Below are 26,313 nucleotides of genomic sequence, written 5' to 3' on the forward strand. Positions count from 1 at the left end.
AAAGAGGAACAGTTGGGCTATCTGCGTCTCTCAACAGAAAGACCAGAAGACAGTAGAATTTCATACCTGCCCACATTTAAAGTTTGAGTTTCTACTAAGAACTGTTTACTTGCTTTGAAGGGCATTTAAGAATTACAGTGGTAAAATGGTTGAATATAAGAGCGTTTTGCACTTATGTTGCAACATTTGGTGCGCGGTGTTTTTCTTGCTATGCCCACCTGGGGATTGGCACCCCTATGTGGTGGCTGGCAAGGCTGATGCCTTTGAGGGTCCTGTTCTCACTTTTGATGGGGTTCATTCCTTGGGACGTTCCTTGGGAGTGTTGCTCAGCTCTGTTCTATTATTTGAGAACTACGTAGATAAGAAGGCCAGCCTGCTTTTCCAACTTCCTTTAGCATATAGTGTCACGGCCCGAGTCTCTGACACGAAGCTGCGGCTGCTATCGTCCTGGCAACGAGCCAGGACCTCTCGCAGACAGCCCAGGCGAAGCACAGGGAGTGGTCGTAAAACAGTCCAGTTGATTGATAACGTAAACAGGCAGGCTGGAGGGTGAGACGGAAGCTTGGTCAGGGAAGCCGAGAGTCAGGAGCCGGGGAGCCGAGCCGAAAGTCAGAAGCCGGGAAACAGAGCCGAGAGTCAGAAGCCGGGAAGCAAAGCCGAGATCAAACGATACCTAAGCCAGTCCGATAAGCAAAGCCAGAGTCCAGAATACCAGTCTATGGGTCAGGCCGGGTCAGGAATGCACAGGTTCTTTCCGAAGCAAGGGGTGCGAGACGCAGACACATCCAAGGGTGTTCGCTTGTTGCCAGCACAGTTTGGCCTGAGGCCAGGATCCCAGATATACTGCTGGCTAATTGGCTCGTTAGAACTCCGGGCTCAGATCTCTTCTAGCCCGCATGCGCGCCTCTCTACGCCTGTTCCTGAATTCCAGGCGTCTCCTCTCGCGCAGGCGGGCCCCAGGTGTTGGTGAGTCCGGGGGAGATGAGCTAGTACCTGGTGTGGCCAGATTGGTTTCAGGTGGCCCCTGCTGCTGGCTGGCTCCTTCAGGACTTACGTCCTCTGTTGCTGAAGGCATCTGCACAGCAGGGGCGGGGTCAGCAGCAGGCACCTGCTCTGAGTCAGCAGGGGCAGGCACGACACTATCCCCCCCCTCAGGCCCCCCCTCATCCAAGCCGCCTGGCTTATCTGGGTAGGCCTCATGAAACTGCCGGAGCAGGTCAGGGGTATGCAGGTGGGCAGCCGGTTCCCAGGAGCGATCCTCGGGAGGGTAGCCTTCCCAGTCCACCAGGTACTGGAGTTGACCTCGGTGCAGCCGGGAGTCTAGGATCTGGTGGACTTCAAACTCTTCCTCATCGTCCACCAGCACCGGTGGCGGAGGCGGTGGTGGAACGTCCCTGTTTGGGTCCGGCGCTGCCGCTGGTTGGAGGAGGGAGCGGTGGAATACGGGGTGTATCCGGAGGTGGGCCGGAAGGCGTAGGCGGAATGCCACGGGGTTGACTTGCGCCTCTATGGGGAAGGGCCCGATGAACCGATCGGTTAGCTTGGAGGACCGGCCAGGAGTCCGGAGGTACCGGGTCGAGAGCCAGACAGAATCTCCGACCTTGAGGGGGGCTCCGTCCTGGCGATGTCGGTCCGCGGCCAGTTTGTAAGCGTCCTTGGCGCGCTGGAGCTGAGTGCGCAGGAGGGCGTGGAGCGCGTGGAGTTCCTCAAGTCGGTCGGTGGCTGCGGGAACGTTGGCGGAGGGGCCGAGCGGAGGGAAGAATCGGGGGTGCAGTCCATAGTTGGCGGCAAACGGCGTGGTCCGCGTAGAGCTGTGGACTGCGTTGTTATACGCGAACTCTGCCAGGGGTAGCAGAGTGGCCCAGTTGTCTTGCTGATAGCTGGTATAGCAGCGCAAGTACTGCTCCAAGGTGGCGTTGGTCCGCTCGGTCTGCCCGTCGGTCTGGGGATGGTAGGCGGAAGACAGGTGTAGTTCTGTCCCCAAACCGTGCTGGAAGGCCTGCCAAAAGCGGGATGTGAATTGTGGGCCCCGATCCGAGATGACCTGCGTGGGTAACCCGTGCAGGCGGAAGACGTGGTTTAGGTACAGCTGGGCAGTCTCCGGCCCGGATGGTACTCTGGCACAGGGGACGAAGTGGGCCATTTTGGTGAACAGGTCCACCACAACGAAAATGCAGGTGTGGCCCTGGGATCGTGGCAGGTCTACGATAAAGTCCATGGACACCACGTCCCAGGGACCGGCGGGAGTCGGCAGGGGTTGCAGGAGACCGGAGGGCTTGGCCGGTACGTTCTTGGCTCGGCGGCAGACCTCGCAAGAAGCCACGTAGCGACTAACGTCCGCTCGGACGCGAGGCCACCAGAAGTCCCGGGTCAACAGATGGGCGGTCTTGTGCTGCCCGAAGTGCCCAGCCGGGGGGGCATCGTGGGCCAGCCGGAGGATGCGGGATCGGAGAGGCCCGGGAGGGACGTACAACTGCTCCCGATGGTAGAGCAGCCCATCCCGGGTGGATAGTTCTCCGGCAGGGTCTTGCTGCGGTTCCTGCAGGTGTTTCTGCGCCCACGGGTCGGTGTCTTGGCTGGCCTGTATCTCGGCCACCAGGGCGGGTGCGGTCAGAGTGGCGGCAAAGACCGAGGGTGGCAGAATACTAGCCCTGGGGGCTTCGGTGGCACTAGAGGTGTTATAGTCCGGCCGGCGGGACAGAGCGTCGGCTCTCTGGTTCTGGGAGTGCGGGACGTAGGTGATGGTAAAGTCAAATCGTGAGAAGAACAGGGACCACCGGATCTGCCGCTGGTTCAGCCGGCGGGTGGTCTGCAAATGTTCCAGGTTACGATGGTCGGTGAAGACTTGGACCGGATGCCTGGCTCCCTCAAGGTGGTGGCGCCAGACCTCAAAGGCCACCTTGATAGCCAGGAGCTCTCTCTCCCAAATGGTGTAATTGCGTTCGGCAGCCGAGAGCTGCCGGGAGTAGTAGGCGCAGGGCTGCCATGGCTGGCTAGGCTCGTCCCGCTGGGAGAGCACGGCTCCGAGGGCCACATTGGAGGCGTCCGCTTCCACCATGAAGGGCAAGCTCGGGTCAGGGTACCGCAGAAGGGGACTGGAGGAAAAACTCTGCTTGAGCTGGCGGAAGGCCCGGTCGGCTTCGGGGGTCCACTGAAAGGGCTCCTTCGGTCGGAGGAGTCTGGTCAAGGGCTTGGTGAGGTCGGCGTAGCCCGCGATGAATTGCCTGTAATAATTGGCGAAGCCCAGGAGGCGCTGGATGTCCTTCCGACTTCGAGGGGCCTGCCATTGAAGGATGGCGTCGACCTTCCGCGGATCCATCTGGGTTCCCTGGGGGGAAATGATGTGCCCCAGGAACTCAACGGACTGGAGGTGGAAAGCACATTTCTCCAGCTTGGCATACAGGCGATTGGCTCGGAGTCGCTGTAGCACCTGGCGGACGTGGTGGATGTGCTCCTGTTCGGATGCAGAGTAGACCAAAATGTCATCTAAATAAATGATCAGGAACCGGTCTAGCAGGTCACGGAAAACGTCATTCATAAAATGTTGGAAGACGGCGGGGGCATTGGTGAGCCCAAAGGGCATGACCAGATGTTCGTATTGGCCATACCTGGTGCCAAAAGCGGTCTTCCACTCATCCCCGGCTTTGATACGAACCAAGTTGTAGGCCCCGCGAAGGTCGAGCTTGGTGTAGATCGTGGCCCCTTTGACGCGGTCGAGGAGCTCAGGGATCAGTGGGAGCGGGTAGCGGTTCCGAATGGTAATCTTATTGAGGGCCCGGTAGTCGTTGCAGAGTCGCAGGTCCCCGGTCTTCTTCTTAACGAACAGGACAGGTGAAGACAGGGGCGAGGTGGAGGGTCTAATGAACCCTCGGGCCAAGTTCTTGTCCAAGTACTCCCGGAGGGCAGCCAGTTCCGGGTCTGCCATGGGGTACAGGCGGCCCGCGGGTAGCGGAGCGCCGGGCACCAGGTCGATGGCGCAATCGTAGGGCCGATGTGGGGGAAGCTGGTCTGCTTCCTTCTCATTGAAGACGTCCGCGAACTCCTGGTAGGGAGTTGGGAGTGTGGTGGCGGCCCCCAGGAGGCTGGTGGTGCGTGGGGAACCGGGTTGGTTGACAGGCGGCACCTGAGTCGAGTCGGGTGGTAGCGGGGAACAGGGTGCGAGGGTACTCGAAAAGCTCAGTTCACGTTGCACCCAGTCCACATGGGGGTTGTGGGCTTGCAGCCAGGACAGGCCCAAGATAACAGGGAAGCGTGGCATGCGGGCCAAATCGAAGGTCTGCTTCCCTTGGCGCTGTTGGACCCACAAAACGAGTGGTAGAGTTTCGTGGCGGACCGGCCCCGAGCGCAGCAGACGACCATCCACTGCCTCGACCAGTGTAGGAGTTCCCTTTTCCCGAACGGGGACGCCATGCTCCTTGGCAAAGTGGCTGTCCATGTAGCAGCAGGCAGCCCCTGAGTCCAACATGGCATGGACGAAGATCCACCGGTCGTCGGGAAGCTGCAGGCGGATCGGGACCAGGAACGGGGTGGGTGGTGGATGGACGGAGCTAGAGGACCTCAAGGAGTGCCCCAGGCCAGGAGATCCGGCTAGACCTGGGGCTGGCCTTTTACCGAGGCAGCGGAGCTCGGGGTGCGCTTTGATTTGGCCGGGCAGGAGCTTGCAAAATGCCCGTCCCCTCCACAATACAGGCACAGGTTGTGGGTGCGCCGTCGGTTCTTCTCCTCAGGGGTCAGGCGAGGGCGGGCGCCGCCCAGCTGCATGGGTTCTACAGCCGGCGGTAAAGCTGGGGTACCTGGAACGGGAGCCGCCGGGGGGGGCCTTGTTGGAGTAGTGCCCCTCTTCTGCCTCTGGCGCCGACCTTGCAGTCGCCCATCAATGCGTAGACACAGCAGGATCAGGTCCTGGAGGGCGGCTGGGCGGTCGGTGCGTGCCAGTTCGTCCAGGACGGCATCGGAGAGGCCTTCAGTGTACTGGTCCACCAAGGCAGCTTCATTCCAGGCCAGGTCTTGAGCCAGCAGCTGGAACTCTGTGGTATACTGAGACACAGAGTTCTGGCCTTGGTGCAGAGCCCGTATCTTGCGATTAGCTGTCTCAGCACGCACAGGGTTGGCATAGGCGGCCTGGAAGTGTGCCTTGAACCGTGTGTAGTCTGCTAGCAGCGGCGAGGGCTCTAGCAGCAGAGGAGTGGCCCACTTGGCCGCTGGCCCTTTAAGCAGGCTCAGGATAAAACAGACTTTTGTTTTGTCTGTAGGGAAGTCGCCCTGCCTTATCTCCATGTATAGTTCACACTGGGCGAGGAAGGCAGGGAACTCTTCCAAGTTTCCTGCGAATTTCTCAGGAATGCTCACCGGGCAGCGAGAGCGGGGAGCAGCGGCGGCAGCCAAGGCCACGGCATTGGACGCAGTCTGCTGCTGCAGAGTAATCACCGCTTGGGTTAATTGCTGCACCTGGTCTAGGAGCCCCGGCAAGGGGTCCATGCCTCCTGCCGCTTGGTCCGTCATGAGCGTGCCTGGTGAGTTTTGGGTGCTGGCAAGCTGTCACGGCCCGAGTCTCTGACACGAAGCTGCGGCTGCTATCGTCCTGGCAACGAGCCAGGACCTCTCGCAGACAGCCCAGGCGAAGCACAGGGAGTGGTCGTAAAACAGTCCAGTTGATTGATAACGTAAACAGGCAGGCTGGAGGGTGAGACGGAAGCTTGGTCAGGGAAGCCGAGAGTCAGGAGCCGGGGAGCCGAGCCGAAAGTCAGAAGCCGGGAAACAGAGCCGAGAGTCAGAAGCCGGGAAGCAAAGCCGAGATCAAACGATACCTAAGCCAGTCCGATAAGCAAAGCCAGAGTCCAGAATACCAGTCTATGGGTCAGGCCGGGTCAGGAATGCACAGGTTCTTTCCGAAGCAAGGGGTGCGAGACGCAGACACATCCAAGGGTGTTCGCTTGTTGCCAGCACAGTTTGGCCTGAGGCCAGGATCCCAGATATACTGCTGGCTAATTGGCTCGTTAGAACTCCGGGCTCAGATCTCTTCTAGCCCGCATGCGCGCCTCTCTACGCCTGTTCCTGAATTCCAGGCGTCTCCTCTCGCGCAGGCGGGCCCCAGGTGTTGGTGAGTCCGGGGGAGATGAGCTAGTACCTGGTGTGGCCAGATTGGTTTCAGGTGGCCCCTGCTGCTGGCTGGCTCCTTCAGGACTTACGTCCTCTGTTGCTGAAGGCATCTGCACAGCAGGGGCGGGGTCAGCAGCAGGCACCTGCTCTGAGTCAGCAGGGGCAGGCACGACATATAGATTGGATAACTTGACCGTGCAGATTTGAGAGCCAGTTTGATGTAGTGGTTAAGAGTGGTGGACTCTAATCTAGAGATCCAAGTTTGTTTCCCACACATACAGGTCCTGGTGTGATCATGGGTCAGTCACAGTTCTTTCTGAGGTGTTCTCTCAAGAGCAGTTTTCTCAGAGCTCTCTCAGCCCCACCTACCTCACATAGTGTCTGTTACAGGGAAAGGGAGGGAAAAGAGATTGTAAGATGCTCTGAGACTCCAAGTGAAGTATGGGGTATAAATTCAATCTCCATCTCCTCCTCTATACCCCGCTAATGTTAAGACTAGATTACTTTTGGAGGCTGCCAAATGTAACCCTCTAGGCTTGCTGTGTATCTCTCCTTACCTTTTTTGAGGTGCAAAATGCCTTCCTGTGTAATGCTGTCTGCCTCTTGGGGGGGGGGGGGGGGGGCTGCCTGTAAGGTAGCAGAAATGTTGTCTAAAATGGTCGACAATGGCCCCTTTCAACTCTAGGATTCTATAAGTGCATGATTCAAACAAATGATGACACAATAAAAAACAAAAAAAACTTAAAATGTGCACAATTATAGTAAATCTTGCCATTATTTTATGAGCTCTCTTCTGCTCAGGGCTTTTTTTTTTTGAGCCGGAACACCGTTCCGGCTAGCTTGGCATCAGGGGTGTGGCCTAATAAGCAAATGAATTCCTGCTGTACTTTTCCTTTAAAAGCCCTGTGCAGAACAATGGTGACATCAGGGGGTGCGGCCTAATAGGCAAATAAGTTCCTGCTGGGTCTTTTCTGTTTGGTGTAGTGGTTAAGAGCCAGTTTGGTGTAGTGGTTAAGTGCACGGACTCTTATCTGGGAGAGCCGGGTTTGATTCCCCACTCCTCCACTTGCACTTGCTAGCATGGCCTTGGGTCAGCCATAGCTCTGTTTGGAGTTGTCCTTGAAAGGGCAGCTGCTGTGAGAGCCCTCTCCAGCCCCACCCACCTCACAGGGTGTCTGTTGTGGGGGAGGAAGGTAAGGGAGATTGTGAGCCGCTCTGAGACTCTTTGGAGTGGAGGGCGGGATATAAATCCAATATCATCTTCTTCTTCTTTTCTATCAAAAAAGCCATTTCTGCTAATAAAGCATGAAACAAACAAACTGTTGTTTTTCCCAGATATATTTTTGCTTAGGCTGTTTCCATGCAATTCACTCTAATCTCCAGCACACTGAGACAAACTTTTTACAAAAATAAATAATGGTTTTTCTGGACCCATCTTTCACCAAATGATTAATCATAGGGCCCTTCTGATGTTATATGGCAAATTCATATATGTCCCCTCCTTTTTTACTCTCTTGTTAAATTTAGGAGCCTTTCTCTACATATATGAATCAACTAAAACAGCTGAAGTTCAACACTAATTATTTAAATGAGTTAAAAGTGGATTAAGGGAGGCTTCATCTTCTATGTATATATACTTGTTTTGTCCCCTGTAGGGACATCCGTAAAGGTACATGCCTTTGGGGGATGAAGCTGCAGTGGGAGTGCACTTACAATATGTTGTTAATGTATTCAGTTTTCTCCCCTGCGTTGCGCTTAGAAAAAAAATGATTCAGCACATTTATAGAGAGAAAAAAACTGTGCCGTCTATGCTGATTGGTTGGGGACTTGTGATGCCATGAACTCACCTCCTCCTACCTTACCTGTGAACAGCTTTTCCACTCATTAAGAATTGTGTTAAATGATGACAACAAGGAACATGACGATGACGATACAGCAATCAAATGTTCAATCAGATAAACCTTTAAGTGTTGTTTAAAAATGTAAAGCCAGATAGCCTGCCAGAAGCATGGGGCCGTGGATTTAGTCAGTGTTCAGTTTACTCAAAATTATTAAACACTGTGAAGCTGGACTTGCTATACTATACACAAGAAAAATCTTAGTGAGCCTTCTTTAAGGTACATTGGAATGCATCCTGTGTCACCACTGGCCAAATAGGTTTTGCGTGCATTGGAAATGTTACAAAACCTGTTTGCCCTCAAATAAAAAGTGGGCTGAATAAAAACATTACAAGCAGTGACCAGTTCAAGGTATTTTGTCGCCCCAAGCAAGTCAACGCTCAGATCCTGCTGGTGGTGATACAGGTCCAGGAAGTGATGCTTGCCTCTACCCAGAATGCCAGTGACCTACAGCAAACCAAGACACAGCAGTGGTGTAGTAATTTGAGTGGTAGACTAAGGTCTGGGAGACTCAGGTTCGCATCCCGAATTTGCTGTGGAAACTTGCTTGGGTGATCTTGGGCCAATCACAGTTCACATGCTGTCAGCCAGACCTGCCTCACAGGCTTGTTCTGAGGATAAAGTGGAAGAAAGAATGATGTAAGCTGCTTTAAGTCCCCACTGGGGGAGAAAGGGTGGCTATAATTGAAGAAAAATAAATAAGTCTTGAGTTGCTGGGGGAAGGAGTGAGCTTGGCTAGAGAACCGTTTCTGACAGCGAACTCCTTTTTCAAACAGCCTTCAGTTATATGTGTATTTTAGCTGCCATAACTCTGGGTTTTAGTAAGCATGAAAACAGTTTCATTACTGTACTCAGGCAAAAAAAAGATATTCTGAGCATAAACAGGAAGCAGATAGATGTTTTTCAAAGAAAAACCAGTCACTTTTCAGAGTAAAACCACACCCTCAGAAGTGTGAAACTTTGCACAGACTAATGTTAACGTTGTGGATTGAATTTGATAGTTTCGGCATGTTTCAAAAGCTACTTTTCACACAGCTTTTAATTCAAAACAACAACTAGATAGCTATTTGTAATATATGATAACCATTTAATCCCACAAATACCTGGGCTATTCTGCAATTAATGAACTTACAGATGCCAGATGTCAGAGCAGGGCAGTTGTCCCCCAAGGCACACAATGCAGAAAATCTTGTAAAGCATTCTTTCTGAAGTCCACTCACAAATCTTAAGGATCATAGAGGTTCATGTGGGAGACAGCTTTGCTGCAGTGTTTTGAAACCTTGATAGCTATTGACTATAGCAGTTTTGATTGGGGTCGACTGAAATGAACACTCATTTCAGCTTCTGGGTTGCTACGAAATGCAGATGGACATTCCTACTTAGGGTTGCCAGGTCTGACTCAGGACATTGGGGGCGGAGCCAGGAGGACTTTGGGGTTGGAGCCAGGAGCAAGGTTGTGACAAGCATGACTGAACTCTGAAGCCCATCACATTTAAAGGTACCACACTCCTTTAAAATGCATTTCCTTCATTGAAAATAATGGATGGGGACACCTTCTTTGGGGGCTCATAGAATTGGACCCCATGGTTCAATCTTTTTGAAACTTTGGGGGTGTTTTGAGGAGAGGTACCAGATGCTATGCTGGACATTTGGTGCCTCTACCTAACACCACTCCCCGAGCCCCAGATACCCACGGATTGATTCTTTATTATACCCTATGGTGACCAGTGGACATTCAACCTTGTTCCATTTTCTGATGATCCTGAAGTGGGGGGAGGGCCTCCAAACCAGGGGATGGAGCTCTCAAACATCTGATGTGTATTCTATGTGGCTCTTACATTAAGCTAGCTTGGCCACCCCTGGTCTTGACCTTCAGAACCATTCTTCTGAACTTGTGAGGCCACCTTTGTCCCCTAATTTCCAGAAAACATACAACAGCACTTTTATTCCCTGTTGAGAAATTATTACTGGGAAGATGTGTCTATATTATCTTCTAACTCTGCTACACTCACTGTTTCAAAGTTTAATTGTAATGTGCTGTTGCCTGAATTAAACACATGTTCAGTGGCACCTTAAACATTATTCACCGTTTCACTTAGCATGTTTTTTATCCCAGGAGAACAGAGCGGCGCACATCTTCATCCAATTTACCCTCGATTCATAAACAACCTCATGAAGCAGCAGAACAAAGTTTGAGTCCAGCGGCATCTTTAAGACCAACAAAGCTTTATTCAGATCCAGGTGGGTTGCTATGCTGGTCTGAAGCAACCGAATTAGTAGAATTAGAATTAGCCAGTCCACACAGTAAAATCCAATTGGAAGATGCACTGAGAGTGGATTTAAACTGTGTTATTTAGCATGTGTGATCACAGCCTAAAGTTAAGAGTCCAGGAGCACCTTTAAGACCAATGAAGTGTTATTCAGGGTGTAATCCGAAGAAGTGTGCGTGTACACACGAAATCTTATACCTTGAATAAAACTTCAGTGGTCTTAAAGGTGCTACAGGCTCTAACTTTATTTGAAGGTTTATACCAGGGGTGGCCAAACTTGCTTAACATAAGAGCCACACTGAATAAACATCAGATGTTTGAGAGCCACAATAGGGACTGACAGGAGGGAGGGAAGGAAGGGAGAGAGAGAGAGAGAAAGAGAGAGAGGAAGAGAGGAAGAGAGGAAGGAAGGAAGGAAGGAAGGAAGGAAGGTAGGTTGGTTGGTTGGGAGAAGTGGAAAGAAAGCAACTGTAGCTAGCTGGCTTGGTGAAGTGGTTTAAAGAGAGAAATGCCTTCTCCAAGTAAGCCAATGGGGCAGTGGGGGCTTTGATAGCCACACAATATGTGTGAAAGTGCCACATGTGGCTCCCCAGACTCAGTTTGGTCACCCTTGGTTTATTCAAACCCCATGAAGTAAGTTAGGCTGGGAATATGTGCCTGGCCCAAAGTATCTGAAGAGGTGTGCATGCACAGGAAAGCTTATAACCAGAACTAAACTTTGTAAGTCTTAAAAGCAGGGGTGTCAAACATACAGCCCGGGGGCAGAATCAAGCCCCCAACAGGGGTCCTATCAGGCCCGTGAGCAACTCACTGTTGTCTGCTTCCTTCTCCCTCTTGCTCACTTCTGCATCACGACTTGCTTTGCCAGGCTTGCTCAACTGCACAGGAGCTACAGAGCAAAGCTCCTTTGGGGAGAAAGTGGGGAAAGGAGAGCTAGCTTTGCCAGGCTCTCTCAATTGCACAGCAGAGCTACTGAGCCAAGTCTCTGTTGGCTGAGGCTCAACAAGCCAGTGACATGGATTAGTCTGAGTGTTTGCCTGCGTTCTTTATAGTTTATATCTCCCCTACCTGGCATTACATTTTATGACACACATGACCCAGCCCAACAGGGTGAAGTCCGGCCCCCATAACAAATAAGAACATAAGAGAAGCCATGTTGGATCAGGCCAATGGCCCATCCAGTTCAACACTCTGTGTCACACGGTGGCCAATATACACGTGCGTGTGTGTATATATATACACACACATATATATACTGTGGCTAATAGCCACTGATGGACTTCTGCTCCATATTTTTATTCAATCCCCTCTTGAAGCTGGCTATGCTTGTAGCCGCCACCACCTCCTGTGGCAGTGAATTCCACATGTTAATCACCCTTTGGGTGAAGTACTTCCTTCTATCCGTTTTAACCTGACTGCTCAGCAATTTCATTGAATGCCCACGAGTTCTTGTATTGTGAGAAAGGGAGAAAAGGACTTCAATCCCTGGCATCTCCAAAAAAGGGTCCAGGCAAATAGGTGTGAAAAACCTCAGCTTGAGACCCCGGAGAGCCGCTGCCAGTCTGAGAAGACAAGACTGACTTTGATGGACCAAGGGTCTGATTCAGAAGGCAGCTTCATATGTTCATATATGTTCAGTGGTACTTCTTTAGTTCGACACCCCTGTCTTAAAGGGTGCCCCTGCTGGACTCAAACTCCGTCCACCCAGTAAGATTGGATAGCAACGCGCGGATTCGCACCGTGGTCTCTAGTGCGGCTCTCTAACCACGGCAAACAGCAACATTCCTCCCTTTGCGCGGTTGAGTCAGCGCTAAAGCTCTCGCTTTTTGCAGGAGCAAAGACGGCTTATCGATGTTTTCCAATAAATAAACCAATGAGAAGAGCAAAAGCCCGGGAGCGGAGGAGCGTGGGCGAGGCGACCCGAGCTGAGCTGAGGCGCTCTGGCCAGTTCCAGCCCCGCCGGCTCAGGGAGCGGCAGCCGCGCTTTCGCCTTCCCTTATTCCCTGCCCGGCACTGGGTGTCGCCCGCCACCTGCCAATTGTTCCCTCCTCCTTCCCCTCAGGAGCCTCCAGCGAGCGCAGCGTCCGCTACTCGGGAGACCGCTGAGGGGAGCAGCAGCGGCTCAGGCGATCACGACAGCCGGGCGGGCGTTTTAGCGCCGCTGTGGGCAGGCAGGCAGGCAAAGGCGGCTTGTGCCTGTCTTCTCGCGAGATCGGGCGAGGTTTCCGGTGTTGTGACTGCGGGGCCGTAAACATGGCGGTGAGTCTCCGCGCCCGCTCGCTGAGGCACCTCCGTATCCGAGGTGAGGAGAAACCCGAGCTGCTGCGGGAGGAAGGAGGGATGGAGCGGGCTCCTCTCCCCTGGCGCCCCCTCGGCCTCAGCCCCGCCGCGGTCTCTTCTCCCGTCTCTAACCTCCTTTTCCTCCCCCCCCTCCCTTCCTCTCTCACAGGCCGTAACGACAGCGGCGAGGAGAACGTCCCCCTCGATCTCACCCGAGGTAACGGCGGGGCCCCTGCGGAGAAGGGGAAGGGGACCCCGTGGCCAGCGTCTCCCTCTCGCCCCTCCCTCCCCGGTGCTTGTCTGGGCTCAGGGAAACCAGTCCGCGTTGGGAATCCCTTCCTTGCCTGGAAAGATGAGGGTGGGAGGGAAGGAGACCCAAAGGTGGGACTCAGCTTCGTCGGATTCTTCCCCGCCTTTCTCCACTGTGGGGTTTCCATCCTGTCCCCCAGCCCCGGGCATGAAATCCCATTGAGCCCAGGGTGGGTGTTCATTCCGGGTGTGGGTCAGGAAGCCTAGCCTCGATTCAATGAGTCTTCGGGATAAACATGTGTAAGATTGGTTTGTGTTCCCCCTTTGCTTGGTTTGTGCTGTGGTTGTGAGTAACTTGGCAGAGAGAATTAGAAATCGGCAGCACTCCCCCCCCCCCCCCCCCCCTCATTTGCTCATGTTATCGTGGCTGCAGGGAGGAAGGTATTTTACGCTTGTGAAATGAAAGAATTTGTCTCTGGTTTGATTCGTGGAAAGTAAACAGGCTGCCTTACAACCCTCCCCCCTCCCTGCCCACCTCCGCAAGCTGTGGAATTTTATAAACGTGCTGTGTTACAGGGAGATGAGAAACCTAGCAGGTCATTGCTAAGTTACAAGGCAGAAGTGGGGTGGTGATGTCTCACTCTGGTGTGCTGTTTCCTGAGGCAGGCTTGACAGAGGGGAAGGGGGGAACATGATGAGAATAAGCTAATGGGTTACTGGCAGGTATGTTCTCTCCACCCCCAGACTTGTTTTTGTACAGCTTGCCCTGCTGCGGGTTCATTATTTACCGTCTGCTGGCTGCAGATGGGGCTGTTAACAGCTTTTGGGGTTTTCACTGTGCTTGTGCATTGATGTAGCCAGCAGTATGTAAATTCCAGCGGCCTTTTTCCAATGGCATCCTGTTCCCTCCTACGCTCTCGGCTTGCAAATTGATTTCTGTGTTGTCAGTGATCTGATTGGAAATAGCCGATTGCTGCCTGAGCTCCTTATGGATGAACTCATGCACCCTTTTCTCCATAGGCACTCTGAATTCTAGCATGACTGGATGTAGTCCTTAAGATGCAGCAGTAGGATTTTTCCTAATGGTGAAATGTTTGAAAGGCCTTTGGATGGTTCCTGTATTTGCTAATTCAGTTTGCTTTCTGTATCCACATAAGGTCTTCTTTTCCTTATTGGAAAAGTACAACATTTCTTTAAAATTTGCTCCTTGTTCACTGTCAAGTGCACTGCGTACATTTAAAACTAGTTAGTCTGTAATGGCATTGGAGTTATTTCTTTGCTTGGTTTTACTTTTGTTGGCTCAATTATTTGGCCATGGTTACAGTAAGCAGTTAACAACTGTGTTTGTTTTAGATACAGTATGGTCCCTGAACTTTTTGTGCTGCAGATAATTAGATGACAAGCAATGTTGTATACTTCTATGAATGTCGAAAAACGATGTGTAGAAGACAACACTGGAGAACTTAAGCAGTGGCAAAATAGTGTGTGGTACAAAGGAAACTGATCTTCAACTTGGTACTACTTTCAGAGTAATGTGTATGTTTTGCTGGTGTCCAGCTAACATTTTAATAGCATGCTCCATCAGAATGTGACTGCAGTGATGTGGGACTTGACTGCAGGAAGGTAGTTTCCAAGCTACTGTGTGTGAACATTTTAGTTCCTGTTTAGCAGACTATGTGGTGTAAAATAGCAAGTCTTATGGTAAGGGCCTATAATTCAAAAGGAGACTACTGTTGTTTTTAAAATGCCTGTTGCATAGTCTGCCTCCTTTGTATATAGAAAGATCTAGGTACTTTATCAATTATATTTTGTGTATTGTCTACATTTATTAAAGTTCCCTGTGAAGGTTTGTAAGATAGCTAGGTAGGATTCTTGGCCAAGATCTCATTTCTGTTAACTTCTATTTGCTCCTTTGGAAAACAGGAAGCTATGAAGGTTGCATGTAGTTCTGCTTGAGATTGATAGACTATAGAGAATTTGTTACTGATTCAAATACTTCTTGTGGTCATTAACACAATTCATGCATATATAAAGGCTTGCTCACTTGCGTATTGGAGCATAAGATGAGCCTGGCCAGTGGCCACACGGCTATTCTGGAGGGTCAGTAACAGAACACAGAGGCTGAGGCCTTCCCCTGTTGTTGCTTCCTAGCAGTGGTGTTTAGAGGTTTACTGCCTCTGGATGTGGAAGCTCCCTTTAAATCATCATGAATAGTAGCCACTGATAGACCTATTGTTCATGAATCTGTTTAATCCACTTTTAAGGGTATCTGTGGCCATCGCTGCATTGTCTGGTAACAAATTCCACATTTGATTTACTCATTGATTTCCTTTTTGTACATCCTGAATCAGCTGCATATTAACTTCACTAGGTATTCCTGAGTTCTACTCCATACATTATTTTATAAATATCTATCGTGTCGCCTCTCCTATTATCTCTTTTCCAAACTTGTGAGTCTTGGCTCACAAGAAAAGTGCTCCAACCCCTTAATCATTTTGGTTGCCCCTCTCTGTCCTTTTCCAGCTCTGCAATGTTCTTTCTGAGATAGGATGGACCAGAACTACACACAGTATTCCAAATGAGGCCACACCATAAATCTATACAGGGACATTGTAGTATTGGCTGTTTTAGTTCCATTTTCTTTCCTAATAATCTGCAGTATAGAGTTATACTCAATAATTTAGAGTCATTTGCAAACTTGGCCTCTATACTGCTTATTGCCAATCCCAAATAATATATCGACCAATTGAAAAGTATAGGTCCCAGTACTGATCCTTGTGAGGCTGCATTCACGGCTTCCCTTCATTGAGAAAATTGTTTATTCCATAAAAGGACCTGTCATTTTATCCGTAGCTGCTAAGCTTACTTGGGAGTCTTTGATGAGATACGTTGTCGAAAACCTTTTGAAAGTCCAAGTATATACAGTGTCTGCTGGGACACTGTTAGGTACATGTTTGTTAATTTTATCAAATAGCCCCAAAAGTTGGCAAGTCAGGACTAGGGTTAGGGATGAACTGAATTACAAACTGAAATTTGTCATGAACTGGCCCTGGTTCTTGGTTTGCGAACCTGGATTCATGCTATCCTGTCCCCATGAACCTTCCAGTTGGTTTTGGAGGTTTGTGTTGGCAGGCATGCTGGCACCAGTGGTGGGGCTTGGAGAAAGCATTTAAAGAGACTACCGTCTTTTTAAATGCCTCCTCCAAGCGAAGATGTAACTCAGCAAGTGAATTCACTTCTGAGTCATGTGGTGTGGCTTGCGAAAACCATTTAAAGGGATCCTTTTAAATGGTTTTTGCAAAACATGCCACTGTGGCAACAGCAGAGCTTTCAAAAGCCATTTAAAGGGAACCCAGCCACATTGCATCACAAATCTCCATTTTCCAGGACTGTGCCCATTCCTAGTCTTTGCAGAAGCCATGCTGATTTTCCCTCACCAAGCTTTGTTCCTTGATGTGCCTGATAACTGTTCTTTGATTACCATTTCTACTGATTTATTCAGAACACCTGTAGGGTAGCTGATTTTAGTTACAAGTTACATATACCGGTTAGTAAGTCAACATTTTCACATTTGAATTCCCTAAGAACCTGTGCTGTATACCATCTGGCCTGGCTTACTGGCTTTTAATTTCCCCGGTAGGTTTAGACCAGGAGTGGGGAAGCTCTGTCTTGAGGGCCGTATATGGCCCTCGAGGTCACTTGATGTGGCCGTTCGGGATTTCTGGACTGAACCAAGCCATGTGGCAGCCTCCCTGGGGCCTGGCGAGGATTGTGGGGCCCAGCCATGCTATGCAGCAGCCTCCCCAGGGCCAGGTAGGGATCACAGGACCCAGGTGTACTGTGCAGCAGCCTCCCTGAGGCCTGGCTGGCCAGCCAGAATTGCTGCAGGGCCTGGAAAAGTTACTGTCACAGTTCAGTTTGCACTTGATTATCCCAGATGGTGTGGCCTAATATGCTAATATTAGGGGATATGATCTAATATGCTACTGAGTTCCTGCTGGGCTTTTTCTACAAAAAAGTCCTGGACCTATGCATTTGCCTAGGGCAGTGGGAGGGGGACCAGATTAGGCTCTCCCCACATGACTTCAAATGGAAAAACAATTATTTGCATTAATTTTGCTGGCCTGAATCATTCTTCCTCAGTGGAGTACTGTTTTTTAAATTGATAATTTTTATGGCCCACAAATAATGTTATAAATATTAATATAGCTTTTGGCAGAAAAAAGGTTCCCCATCACTGGTCTAGACTGTCCCTTTCATCACCTCAATTTGGCTCAGTTTTTCAGACTCCCTAAAAATAGTTTCTCTAGCCGGAATGCATGCCCCACACTTTCTAGAGTGGACACAGATACAAATAATTCAGCTTCTCTGCCATCCTTTAGCAATTCTTTTATTCCTTTGTTATCTAAAAGCTCAGTTGCCTCTGGTTGATTTCCTGGTCTGAATTGTTTAAAGTAATGCTTGTCTTAATGCTGTTAGCAGTCTGTTCTTCAAATTCTCGTTTTGCTTGTGTCATTGCCAACTTACGCTTCTTTTGCTAGGCCCTGTGCTCTCTTCTGTATACCTCATTGGAGCAGGCCTTCTACTTTTAAAAAGGAAGCCATTCTGCCATTTGTGGCTTCCTTGACTTTGGTTATTAACAATGCAGACATCCTTTTAGACTTGGCTAAACCTTTCCTGACCACAGGTAGACATTCTATCTGGGCCTCAGTTAATGCGGTTTTAAAGAGTTACCAAGTGTTGTCTATGGATTTGGCTATCTTGAGGTTTCCCTTTCAGTTTCCTTCTAAGTAGTTCCTTCATTTTTGTAAAGTTCCCTCTTTTGAAATCAAAAGTTCATTCCCTCAGTATTTTCTAGCTCATATGACTATGCTGTTTTTATATACAATGCAACATCTCCTTCAATATGTCTGTGCCTGTCCTGTCTGTAGAGCTTACATTTAGGGAAGACTGCATCCTTGCTGTGATCTTAGTCCATCCAGCAGTTTTTTCTTGATGTTTTATTTTTAAAATTGCATTGCAAAATCCCGCTATCCCCCACTATCCCTCCTTTCTGTTTTAAACGAAATATTGCAAGAGTATTAAGCAAGTTTGTATTTGAAGTTAAAAATGATACCTTTAATTGTGTTGGCCTGTGTCCTTTATAAAGTCTATATCTCTGCTATCTGGCATTTACATTTTAAGACACACATGGCTCGGCCCCACAAAGTCCCATTTATGTCAGATCCGGCCCACTTAGCAAATGAGTTTGACTGGTCTAAATTGTCATTTAGCAGCAAGTGCTCTAGCTCCACCAAAATGACTGAGAGACTTCTTTAAAAAGGTAAAGGTAGTCCCCCTTTGCAAACACCAGTCATTTCTGCCTCTGGGGTGACGTCGCATAACAGTGTTTTCACAGCAGACTTTTTACGGGGTGGTTTGCCATTGCCTTCCCCAATTATCTACACTTTACCCCCAGCCAGCTGGGTACTCATTTTACCAACCTCGGAAGAATGGAGGGCTGAGTCAATCTTGAACCGGGTACCTGAGGCCAGCTTCCATCGGGATGGAACTCAGGTCGTGAGTAGAGTTTTAGAACCGTAGTACTGCAGCTTACCACTTTCTGCCATGGGGTTCCTGAGAAACTTCTAGCATTGACATATAAACAACTAAAACACTTTTCTCTCTTTAACAATCCTTGCCTCCTTGGCACCTGTTGTCTGTGCAAATGGCCCTCCTTTGTCATCCTGTTCTCACTCCCAAGTTTTATTGTGCTTCTAACAATATTGTCCTGAAATTTACACTATCATCCTTTTGGACTGAGTGGTCTCAAAGTGGAAGTTCTTGAGCTGCAGTCAGCTTTCTCCCCAGGGTTAGTTTAGATGAAGAAGATATTGGATTTATATCCCACCCTCCACTCTGAAGAGTCTCAGAGTGGCTCCCAATCTCCTTTACCTTCCTCTCCCACAACAGACACCCTGTGAGGTGGGTGGGGCTGGAGAGGGCTCTCACAGCAGCTGCCCTTTCAAGGACAACCTCTGCCAGAGCTATGGCTGACCCAAGGCCATGCTAGCAGGTGCAAGTGGAGGAGTGGGGAATCAAACCCGGTTCTCCCAGATAAGAGTCCGCACACTTAACCACTACACCAAAAGCTACTCTGCCACCTTTTTGATATTAAGCTCATTGATATTAAGCAGTTTTGTTACCTTTTGGTTCAAGCGAAGCTCATCTCTTTTGTATCAGTTCGGCTAGTCTCAGAAAGTTCCTGAGTGCTTAACAAATAAAAGCTCTTCCTCCAGCACCACTTTCTCATCTACACATTGAGACCCATCATCTGTGCCTGTCTAGCTGACCCTGTGTGCGGAACCAACAGCAATTCTGAAATACTATCTTTGAGGTCTCGGTCTTTAATTTTCTGTCTAGCAATTTTCTGTCTTACCTCCTGGTTAAGTGATATCACACAGCTACCAACGTGCACTACAGCCACTGACTTCTCTCTAGCACTATTTATCTGCCTATCTAGACAGTGTATGATGTTTGCATTTCAACCTTCACACCAGGCAGCTAAGTCACCATGTGGTCAGAAAACCCATCACAACCCTCACTCTCTATATTTCTAATGATTGAATCACCCACTATTAAAAGCCTTGTATCCTGAATACAAGAGGATATTGATCTATCGTCTGAGGAAGGGATCCCTCCTAAAGGATCATGTCCCTCCTCCTTAGCCTGGTGCTCTCTCATTTTGAGGGCCTCAGTCTCCACAACAGCAGTCAGCTCAGGAATGGGACTGCTCTAGATGTCCTTGAATGTCTTGTCTGCATACTTTCCTCTCTCTCTTGACCTCTCCAGGTTAGCAGCCCAAGGGAACAAATCTGCTCTGTAAGAGTCGAGCACACACTCACAATTTCTGTCCAGTGGGCAGATAATCACACATGTGGCATTCCCTGCTCAACACTGGATAGCCCCAACTCCTCTGTTGGCTTTCTGTCTTCATAATCGACGTTCCACCTTCATGAAATATTGTGTTAGAAGAACTAATGTCTTGTTAGTCTGATTCTTCAAACTCACCTCAGATGATTAGTCTAGATGTGTGTTGTCTGGGAAATAGATGGATTTGTAACCATCCTACATTCATTGCTGTTATCCATGTTCTAAAGTTACAGGACACAGCCTTTATGCTATTTTTTAAGGCATCCGCAAATAACTGCACTTGCATTTTGTTTACTCAGTCAGTTCAGTGATCCTTAGATAACACTTTCAACCCTAGATTTGTTTTCACTTTTAAGAACTGAATGAGAAGTGGAAGTAAGCTGAAAATGATTCAGCAGCTCACGGTGGGTTGAGAAGCGGTTGGCTTGCCTCTCTTTCATTCCTGGATAAATAATTAATGGGAACAATAGCACAGCTGTTATCTGTAGTGGGTGGAGTTCTTTAAGCTCCTTCACACATGATGCTGAAGGGGTGTAAATATGCACTAGAGATATGCAATTTCCCAAGTTTCTGTGACTTTGTGTAAAGAAGGAATTTATGTATGTCCTCTTTATGGGTATGCATGGATTTATCGTCCCCTGTTAGTTCTAGCAGATTTTTAAGGCAATCTATTTCCTTTATTCTGCATCATACACAAAATAATTAACAATTCCTTAGTATTGACCTGCACAGCTTCTGGTTCAGCAAGGTGATTGCAGCATGTCAGAAGTCTTGCAGGTCTAAGAGAAATTGAAATGTACTGAACCCTTAGTGGACAGAAAGTGGTTTGTGGTTCAAAAATTATGCAGACTTGTCTTTAAGAAGCATAGGAAAGCTGAATTACCTAAAATGCCAGAAAGGAGTGGCTGAAGAACTTAGAAAGCGATGCAAGGGTCTAATCAGACATTAAGCTGGGTGTTCAATGTCAAGAGTTGCCAGCATTTTTTAAAGCATCCAGCTGAGCATATAGAGGCCTGATTTGGATCAGGACCATGAAATGAGGGGATACAGTTATATGAGTGCAAACAATATAATTTTGCAGGTTAAAAATGTACAAAGTTCCATATATTTAAGTCTCTTCTCTTAGCTTCAGTCTCTTAAAGTTAAATTTCATATGATTGATGACTTGGGAAGTATTCTGCAGTTCAGATGAATATTTTTTTTTTTGTTTTATACCAAAAAACATCCTATCATAAAGAAAAATCCAAAGGACATGATTACATACATGTGGTTGCCAAGTTGCTATCAGCATTCAACAATTTATGAGTGAGCAAGAGAAGAGAGACCATCTCCCCTCCCATGTGGGCAATGAGAAGAATTTATCACTTTGTGCTGGCTGGGTGGGGAGAAACGCTGCTGCTTCCCAATATCCTGGGTATGTGCCCAAATAACAAGGGGAAGGGACTCAGGGGCAGCCACTGAGAATGTCCTAGTCAACTTGGTAAGGCACTGTTAACTGAAAACGAATTCTGATAAGGCAGAGGTCATGCTCGTCAGACAAGCTCTTGACAGGGTTTTTCCTCTTATGACAGATAGAACTCAAGCTTCTTTGGATGCTCTAAAGAGTTTGGAGATTTTGCTGGACTCGCTTTTATTGTTAGCAAAGCAGGGGTCTGCACCAGCTATCTGAATTTTTCCTACTGCATTTAGCTCATAAGCTTTCCCCTTATTTTGAAACTGATCTGGCCACACTGATTCACGATACACCGATAACCTTGAGGCTTGAGTGTTGCAATATGTGTTGTGTAGTGCTACCCTTGAAGACTAGCTAAATAAATAATCATTTATAATATTTTAATGTCTATGATGTATTCTATTTTATTGTTCATCACCCAGAGCCCTGTGTAGTCAGGGATTGGACGATCCATATATCCAAATAATAAATAAAAATTACAGTTGGTACAGAATGTGGAAATGCATTTGTTAGCAGAGCCAGTTTCAGGGAGCACATTACTCCAGTTTTACAATCATGGCACTAGCTGCCCTTTTTAAAAAATCCAGTTTCAAGGTGTTGGTGCTTACCTGTAAAGTTCTTCACAGTCTGTCTTCTACTTGAAGGATTGTCTATTCCAGTCTTAGTCCATGCAGCAGTTTAAATCAGCACAGCAACATTGGTCATACCAACCCCTTGAGGGTGCCATTTGTTTCTATCCTTGGTTGGTTGCTGCCATCGTCTTTATCACAGTTTTCAAGGTCTGCAAGACTGAATTTCTTAGAGTTTTTGGAAGCCTTTGAGAACTTTGGTCATTTGTTATATTTCTGCAGCAGCTGTCAAATAATATTGTTTGTTATGTTTTGTTGACTCTTTTTAATAGTCTCTCGATTTGCTTAAATTGTATTTTTTAATAGCTTCAGTGGTTGTACCTTTGTTACCTGTCTGGAGTCCCAGATGCCTGGGAGAAAAACAGATATATAAATATTTTATTTAAAAAATAAATATGATGATAGTGATGAATTTCAGAACATACCTGTTTCATTCCCGTGATTATGGTATGTGAATGATTACGTGAAGTGACTGGTATCTGACAGAAGTTTCAAAAGTTAATGTCATAGTATTATCTGTTTTTAGTATTGTTCATCTTAATCTTTTACTTGGTATTTCATTGCTTCTCGGGTCCTCTAATGAAAGATTTACCATCAAGATTAATGAAAGATTTATCATATTTCATAACTTGGAAAACTTCCTCTTTTCCAGCCCGTCCTTGGTGTGTGTTTTTGATGGGTCCTAGCTTTATGTACTACATTATGCAATGTTTCTATAACAAGCACTTCTCTGGAGGGCAAGGAACACAAGTCCTTAAACTTTTGTATCATGTCTGCATTCTGCAGTTCTTCAAAAGCAAAAGACAGTATATAAGGAGTTAGCCTGTTGTTATACTTGTAACAGCTTTTTGCCACTGATTAGGCTGAGGGAGTGAATAACCTAACCTAACGGTAGTGAATGACCTTTATAAATGTGCAGGAATTTGAACCCAAGGCATTCAGGTTTAATGTTGTATACTACACCATGCTGCTTTCACTTCAGTAAAAGTCCTGAATGGAAGCTGTTCAGCAGAAGATGAATGATAAATTTCTACTATTGTTCTAAACAAAGAATTATAATTTTTATCCTGTTTTCGAAAATCAAAGCTACCAGGTACTTTCAGATTGTGAGTACACAGCTCTAAGTTTTTAAGTTCTCAGTTGACTGCTGCCCATGCAAAATACTTAGTTTTCTTCCATTTCATTGGCAGTATTTACCATTTGAGGAATATTTGTCTTTTTAAAAGTCAGATGTTGGCAGTTTTTAAAAAATGCAGACTACATTAATTTTGATGTCTGAGACATAGTAATCTCAGAATGTTTAAACTGCTACTCCTCAGACACGTATCTGCGGGCCAAATCCAGCTGATAATGTATATTAGTTACGTTTTTTTGTTTTAAGCAGTTCAGAAACTTGCGCCTTACATTTCTGAACACTTATGTAGGTAAAGCTGCCTACAACTACCAGTTGCAGTTTACTTACAATGACCCTGCAGGGCTTTCAGGGCCAGAGACGTTCAGAGGTGGTTTGCCATTGCTTGCCTCTGTGTTGTGACCCTGGACTTCCTTGGTAGTCTCCCATCCAAATACTAATCAGTGCAAACCCTGCTTAGTTTCCAAGATCAGGCTAGCCTGGGCCATCCAGGTCTGGGATCATCTACCAGTACAACACCAAGTTTTCTGACATGGTTGATTAGGGGATTCATGGGACTCTTCCAAGATTACAGTTCATTTAGTTAGGCCTTGAATTCAGCAGGAGCTGAACCTTTTTGAGGGTTCCCCCTCCTCCTCCCCACTTACATACCTTGTCCATTGAATAGTAGATGCAGCTGCATAGCAGTCCCTGGATGAGCTCCACCACCTATTTTTCTACAAAATGACCCCTGCATTTAGTGAAGAAGAAGATATTGGATTTACCGTATATCCTGCCCAATACTCTGAATCTCAGAGCAGTCACAATCTCCTTTACCTCTCTCTCCCCTCCCCCCCACAACAGACACCCTGTGAGGTAGGTGGGGCTGAGAGAGCTCTTACAGCAGCTGTCCTTTCAAGGACAACTCCTACGAGAGCTATGGCTGACCCAAGGCCATTCCAGCAGCTGCAAGTGGAAGAGTGGAGAATCAAACCCAGTTCTCCCAGATAGGAGCCTTCAGACTTAACCACTACACCAAACTGGCTTTCATAGGAGATTCCCAGGGATTCTGTTCCATGTTAATTACTGGAAGAGTTGTTGCTATTTGAGTTTGTTGCTGCTCGCACTGAAATGTCCTGGGAGAGTGCTTTCTGAGTGCTGCCTAGTAGTGAGGCCAGAAGCAGTGTCCAGCAGAACTTCTTAGAGTTTCTGACATATATGCATATTGAAGGAGGCCCTGGGCATGTGCTTGTGCTATCTCCCTCTCAAAAACACACATATATACAAACTTTGCATTTTTTTTTACTGTACAGTTAAAATTTGCTATTTAGTATTAGTTTATTATCCTTTGGGTCTGGTATTTAAGAAAATTAGCAACCTCTGCACTATCATTAAATAGGTAGAATTAATTTTGTATCTGAAAAACCAGTGGTTTGATAAGTGATAAATTATATTATCCCCAACCAAAACATGTGTTTTCCCTTTGCCTCTGTGTGTTAAGTACTGTCAAATCACTGCTGACCTATGGCAACCGTATGAATTAATGACTGCCAAAACATCCTATTGTTAACAGCCTTGCTCAGGTTTTGCAAACTGAGGGTCTTGGCTTTGTTTATCGAGTCAACTCACCTCATGTTGGGTCTTTCTGTTTTTCTGATGCCTTCGACTTTTCCTAGCATTACTGTCTTTCCCATGAGTCTTGTCTTCTCATAATGTCTTCTCAAAGTACAATGGGCTTAGTTTTGTTGTTTTAGCTTTTAGGGAGAGTTCAGACTTGATTCCTCTGCCTACTACTTTTCTAAACCAAAAGAGTAGAAAAAATTACTTAGAATCCTATACAGGCAAATCAGGATTACTTAAACTGCTTCAAAATACAGATGTTTTTTCTGTTTACATATCCAGGAACTGTTGCTCTGTTCATGGAAAGAAAAGGCCTTGCCATATCCTTTCATCTTTTCCATCTTGTTCAGGAATTGATACTGGATTGATGATCAGGTGGATTTAGTTTTGGTATTTATGCCTTCAAGGAAAACAGCAGTTGGGAAAAATGTCATGTATTTGCTGTTACTGTTGCTATGCTTTCTTAATTTAGACTCAGGTTTTTGGCTTTATTGTAGACCATAAATACCTGTGAAAGTTTTGTTCAGTGTGTCTACCACTACTTAGCTAAATGAGGCAGTTATTGTTTGGGTTTTCTATTCTACAGCTGTAGCATGTTCTGTGAAGATACTATCTCAAGAAGCAGTCTGCCTGCAGTAGTCAGATGTCTCTGGAAGAGATCAAATGTTTCTTTTCTAGCTTTGCTCATCACAAATCTTTTATGCTACCCAGTGACAGATGGTTGTAATTTGTAATTTCAAAAAGTAACTTTTCTCATTGAATCTAGAAAAAGGTTGTGGGCAGAATGCTTGGCAGTTGTCTCAAAGGTGAAGTACAATGCAACATATATCTTATGTAAGATGCAATGTTACTCTAATGGTGGCATTGTAAATATGAAATATTCAGTACTTAGAGGGTGTTATCAAGGGTGTTATACATCAGGACTCAGACTGTATTTTAGATTTCACTAGGCTTGATCAAATATTGAGGTGTCAGACTTCCATATTTCTGACCATTTCTGCTTTCTGGGCACCTTTATGAGCAAGCATTTGGGTTATTCCGGGGCTTGTTGCACTGCAAGAAGATTGATGGTATGGGAATGTTGTTGTAATGGTAGAAAGTCAAATATTAGTTTCGAAGATATTTTATAGTCTTCTCTAAATGTCAAATGTTTGAGTGCTCTGCCAAAGCATTGCCTGATGTATGCCAGCTAAAATGAAAGTCTGCCTTAAAATTAACAGGCTATGAGATGCACAATTGTAGGCCTTAAGACTTTATAGAAATCAGATGGAATGACAGTATACATGCCCAGTCAACTTTAAAAGATTCTTATATGCAGTTAATACAGTGTAGCCATAGATGCCCTTTTAGTTTTGTAAATTATAGAATTCTGCAATGTCATGTTCTATATGTTCTTTTTTAATAATGCATCTTGTGTTTTGTGCTAATAAAAGTTAACATAAGAACATAAGAGAAGCCATGTTAGATCAGGCCAATGGCCCATCCAGTCCAACACTCTGTGTCACACAGTGGCCTATATATATATATATATATATATATATATATATATATATATATATATATATATATATATATATATATATATATATATATATATATATATATATAAATAATGTATACACACACACACATACATATACACACTGTGGCTAATAGCCACTGACCTCTTCACCCTTTGGGTGAAGAAGTACTTCCTTTTATCCATTTTAACCTGTCTGCTCAGCAATTTCATCGAATGCCCAAGTTATAAGGAAGTTACTCTGTATGTGTAATGTGCATGTTTTGTATACTA

At 47.0% G+C, this 26,313-nt stretch overlaps 1 protein-coding gene across 1 annotated transcript in view; it reads left to right on the plus strand.

Annotated features, from left to right (window-relative positions):
* The first annotated feature begins 12,456 nt into the window (after positions 1-12,456).
* Positions 12,457-26,313, plus strand: part of RICTOR (RPTOR independent companion of MTOR complex 2) — an 80,060-nt gene continuing 66,203 nt past the window's right edge. The window contains exons 1-2 of the mRNA XM_060236056.1: positions 12,457-12,569; positions 12,717-12,764. Coding sequence (XP_060092039.1) covers positions 12,521-12,569; positions 12,717-12,764 — 97 coding nt within the window. The 5' untranslated portion in view covers positions 12,457-12,520. The remainder of the gene's footprint in view (positions 12,570-12,716; positions 12,765-26,313) is intronic.

This window comes from Heteronotia binoei, chromosome 4 (genome assembly GCF_032191835.1).
Source record: "Heteronotia binoei isolate CCM8104 ecotype False Entrance Well chromosome 4, APGP_CSIRO_Hbin_v1, whole genome shotgun sequence".
NCBI lineage: Eukaryota > Metazoa > Chordata > Lepidosauria > Squamata > Gekkonidae > Heteronotia > Heteronotia binoei.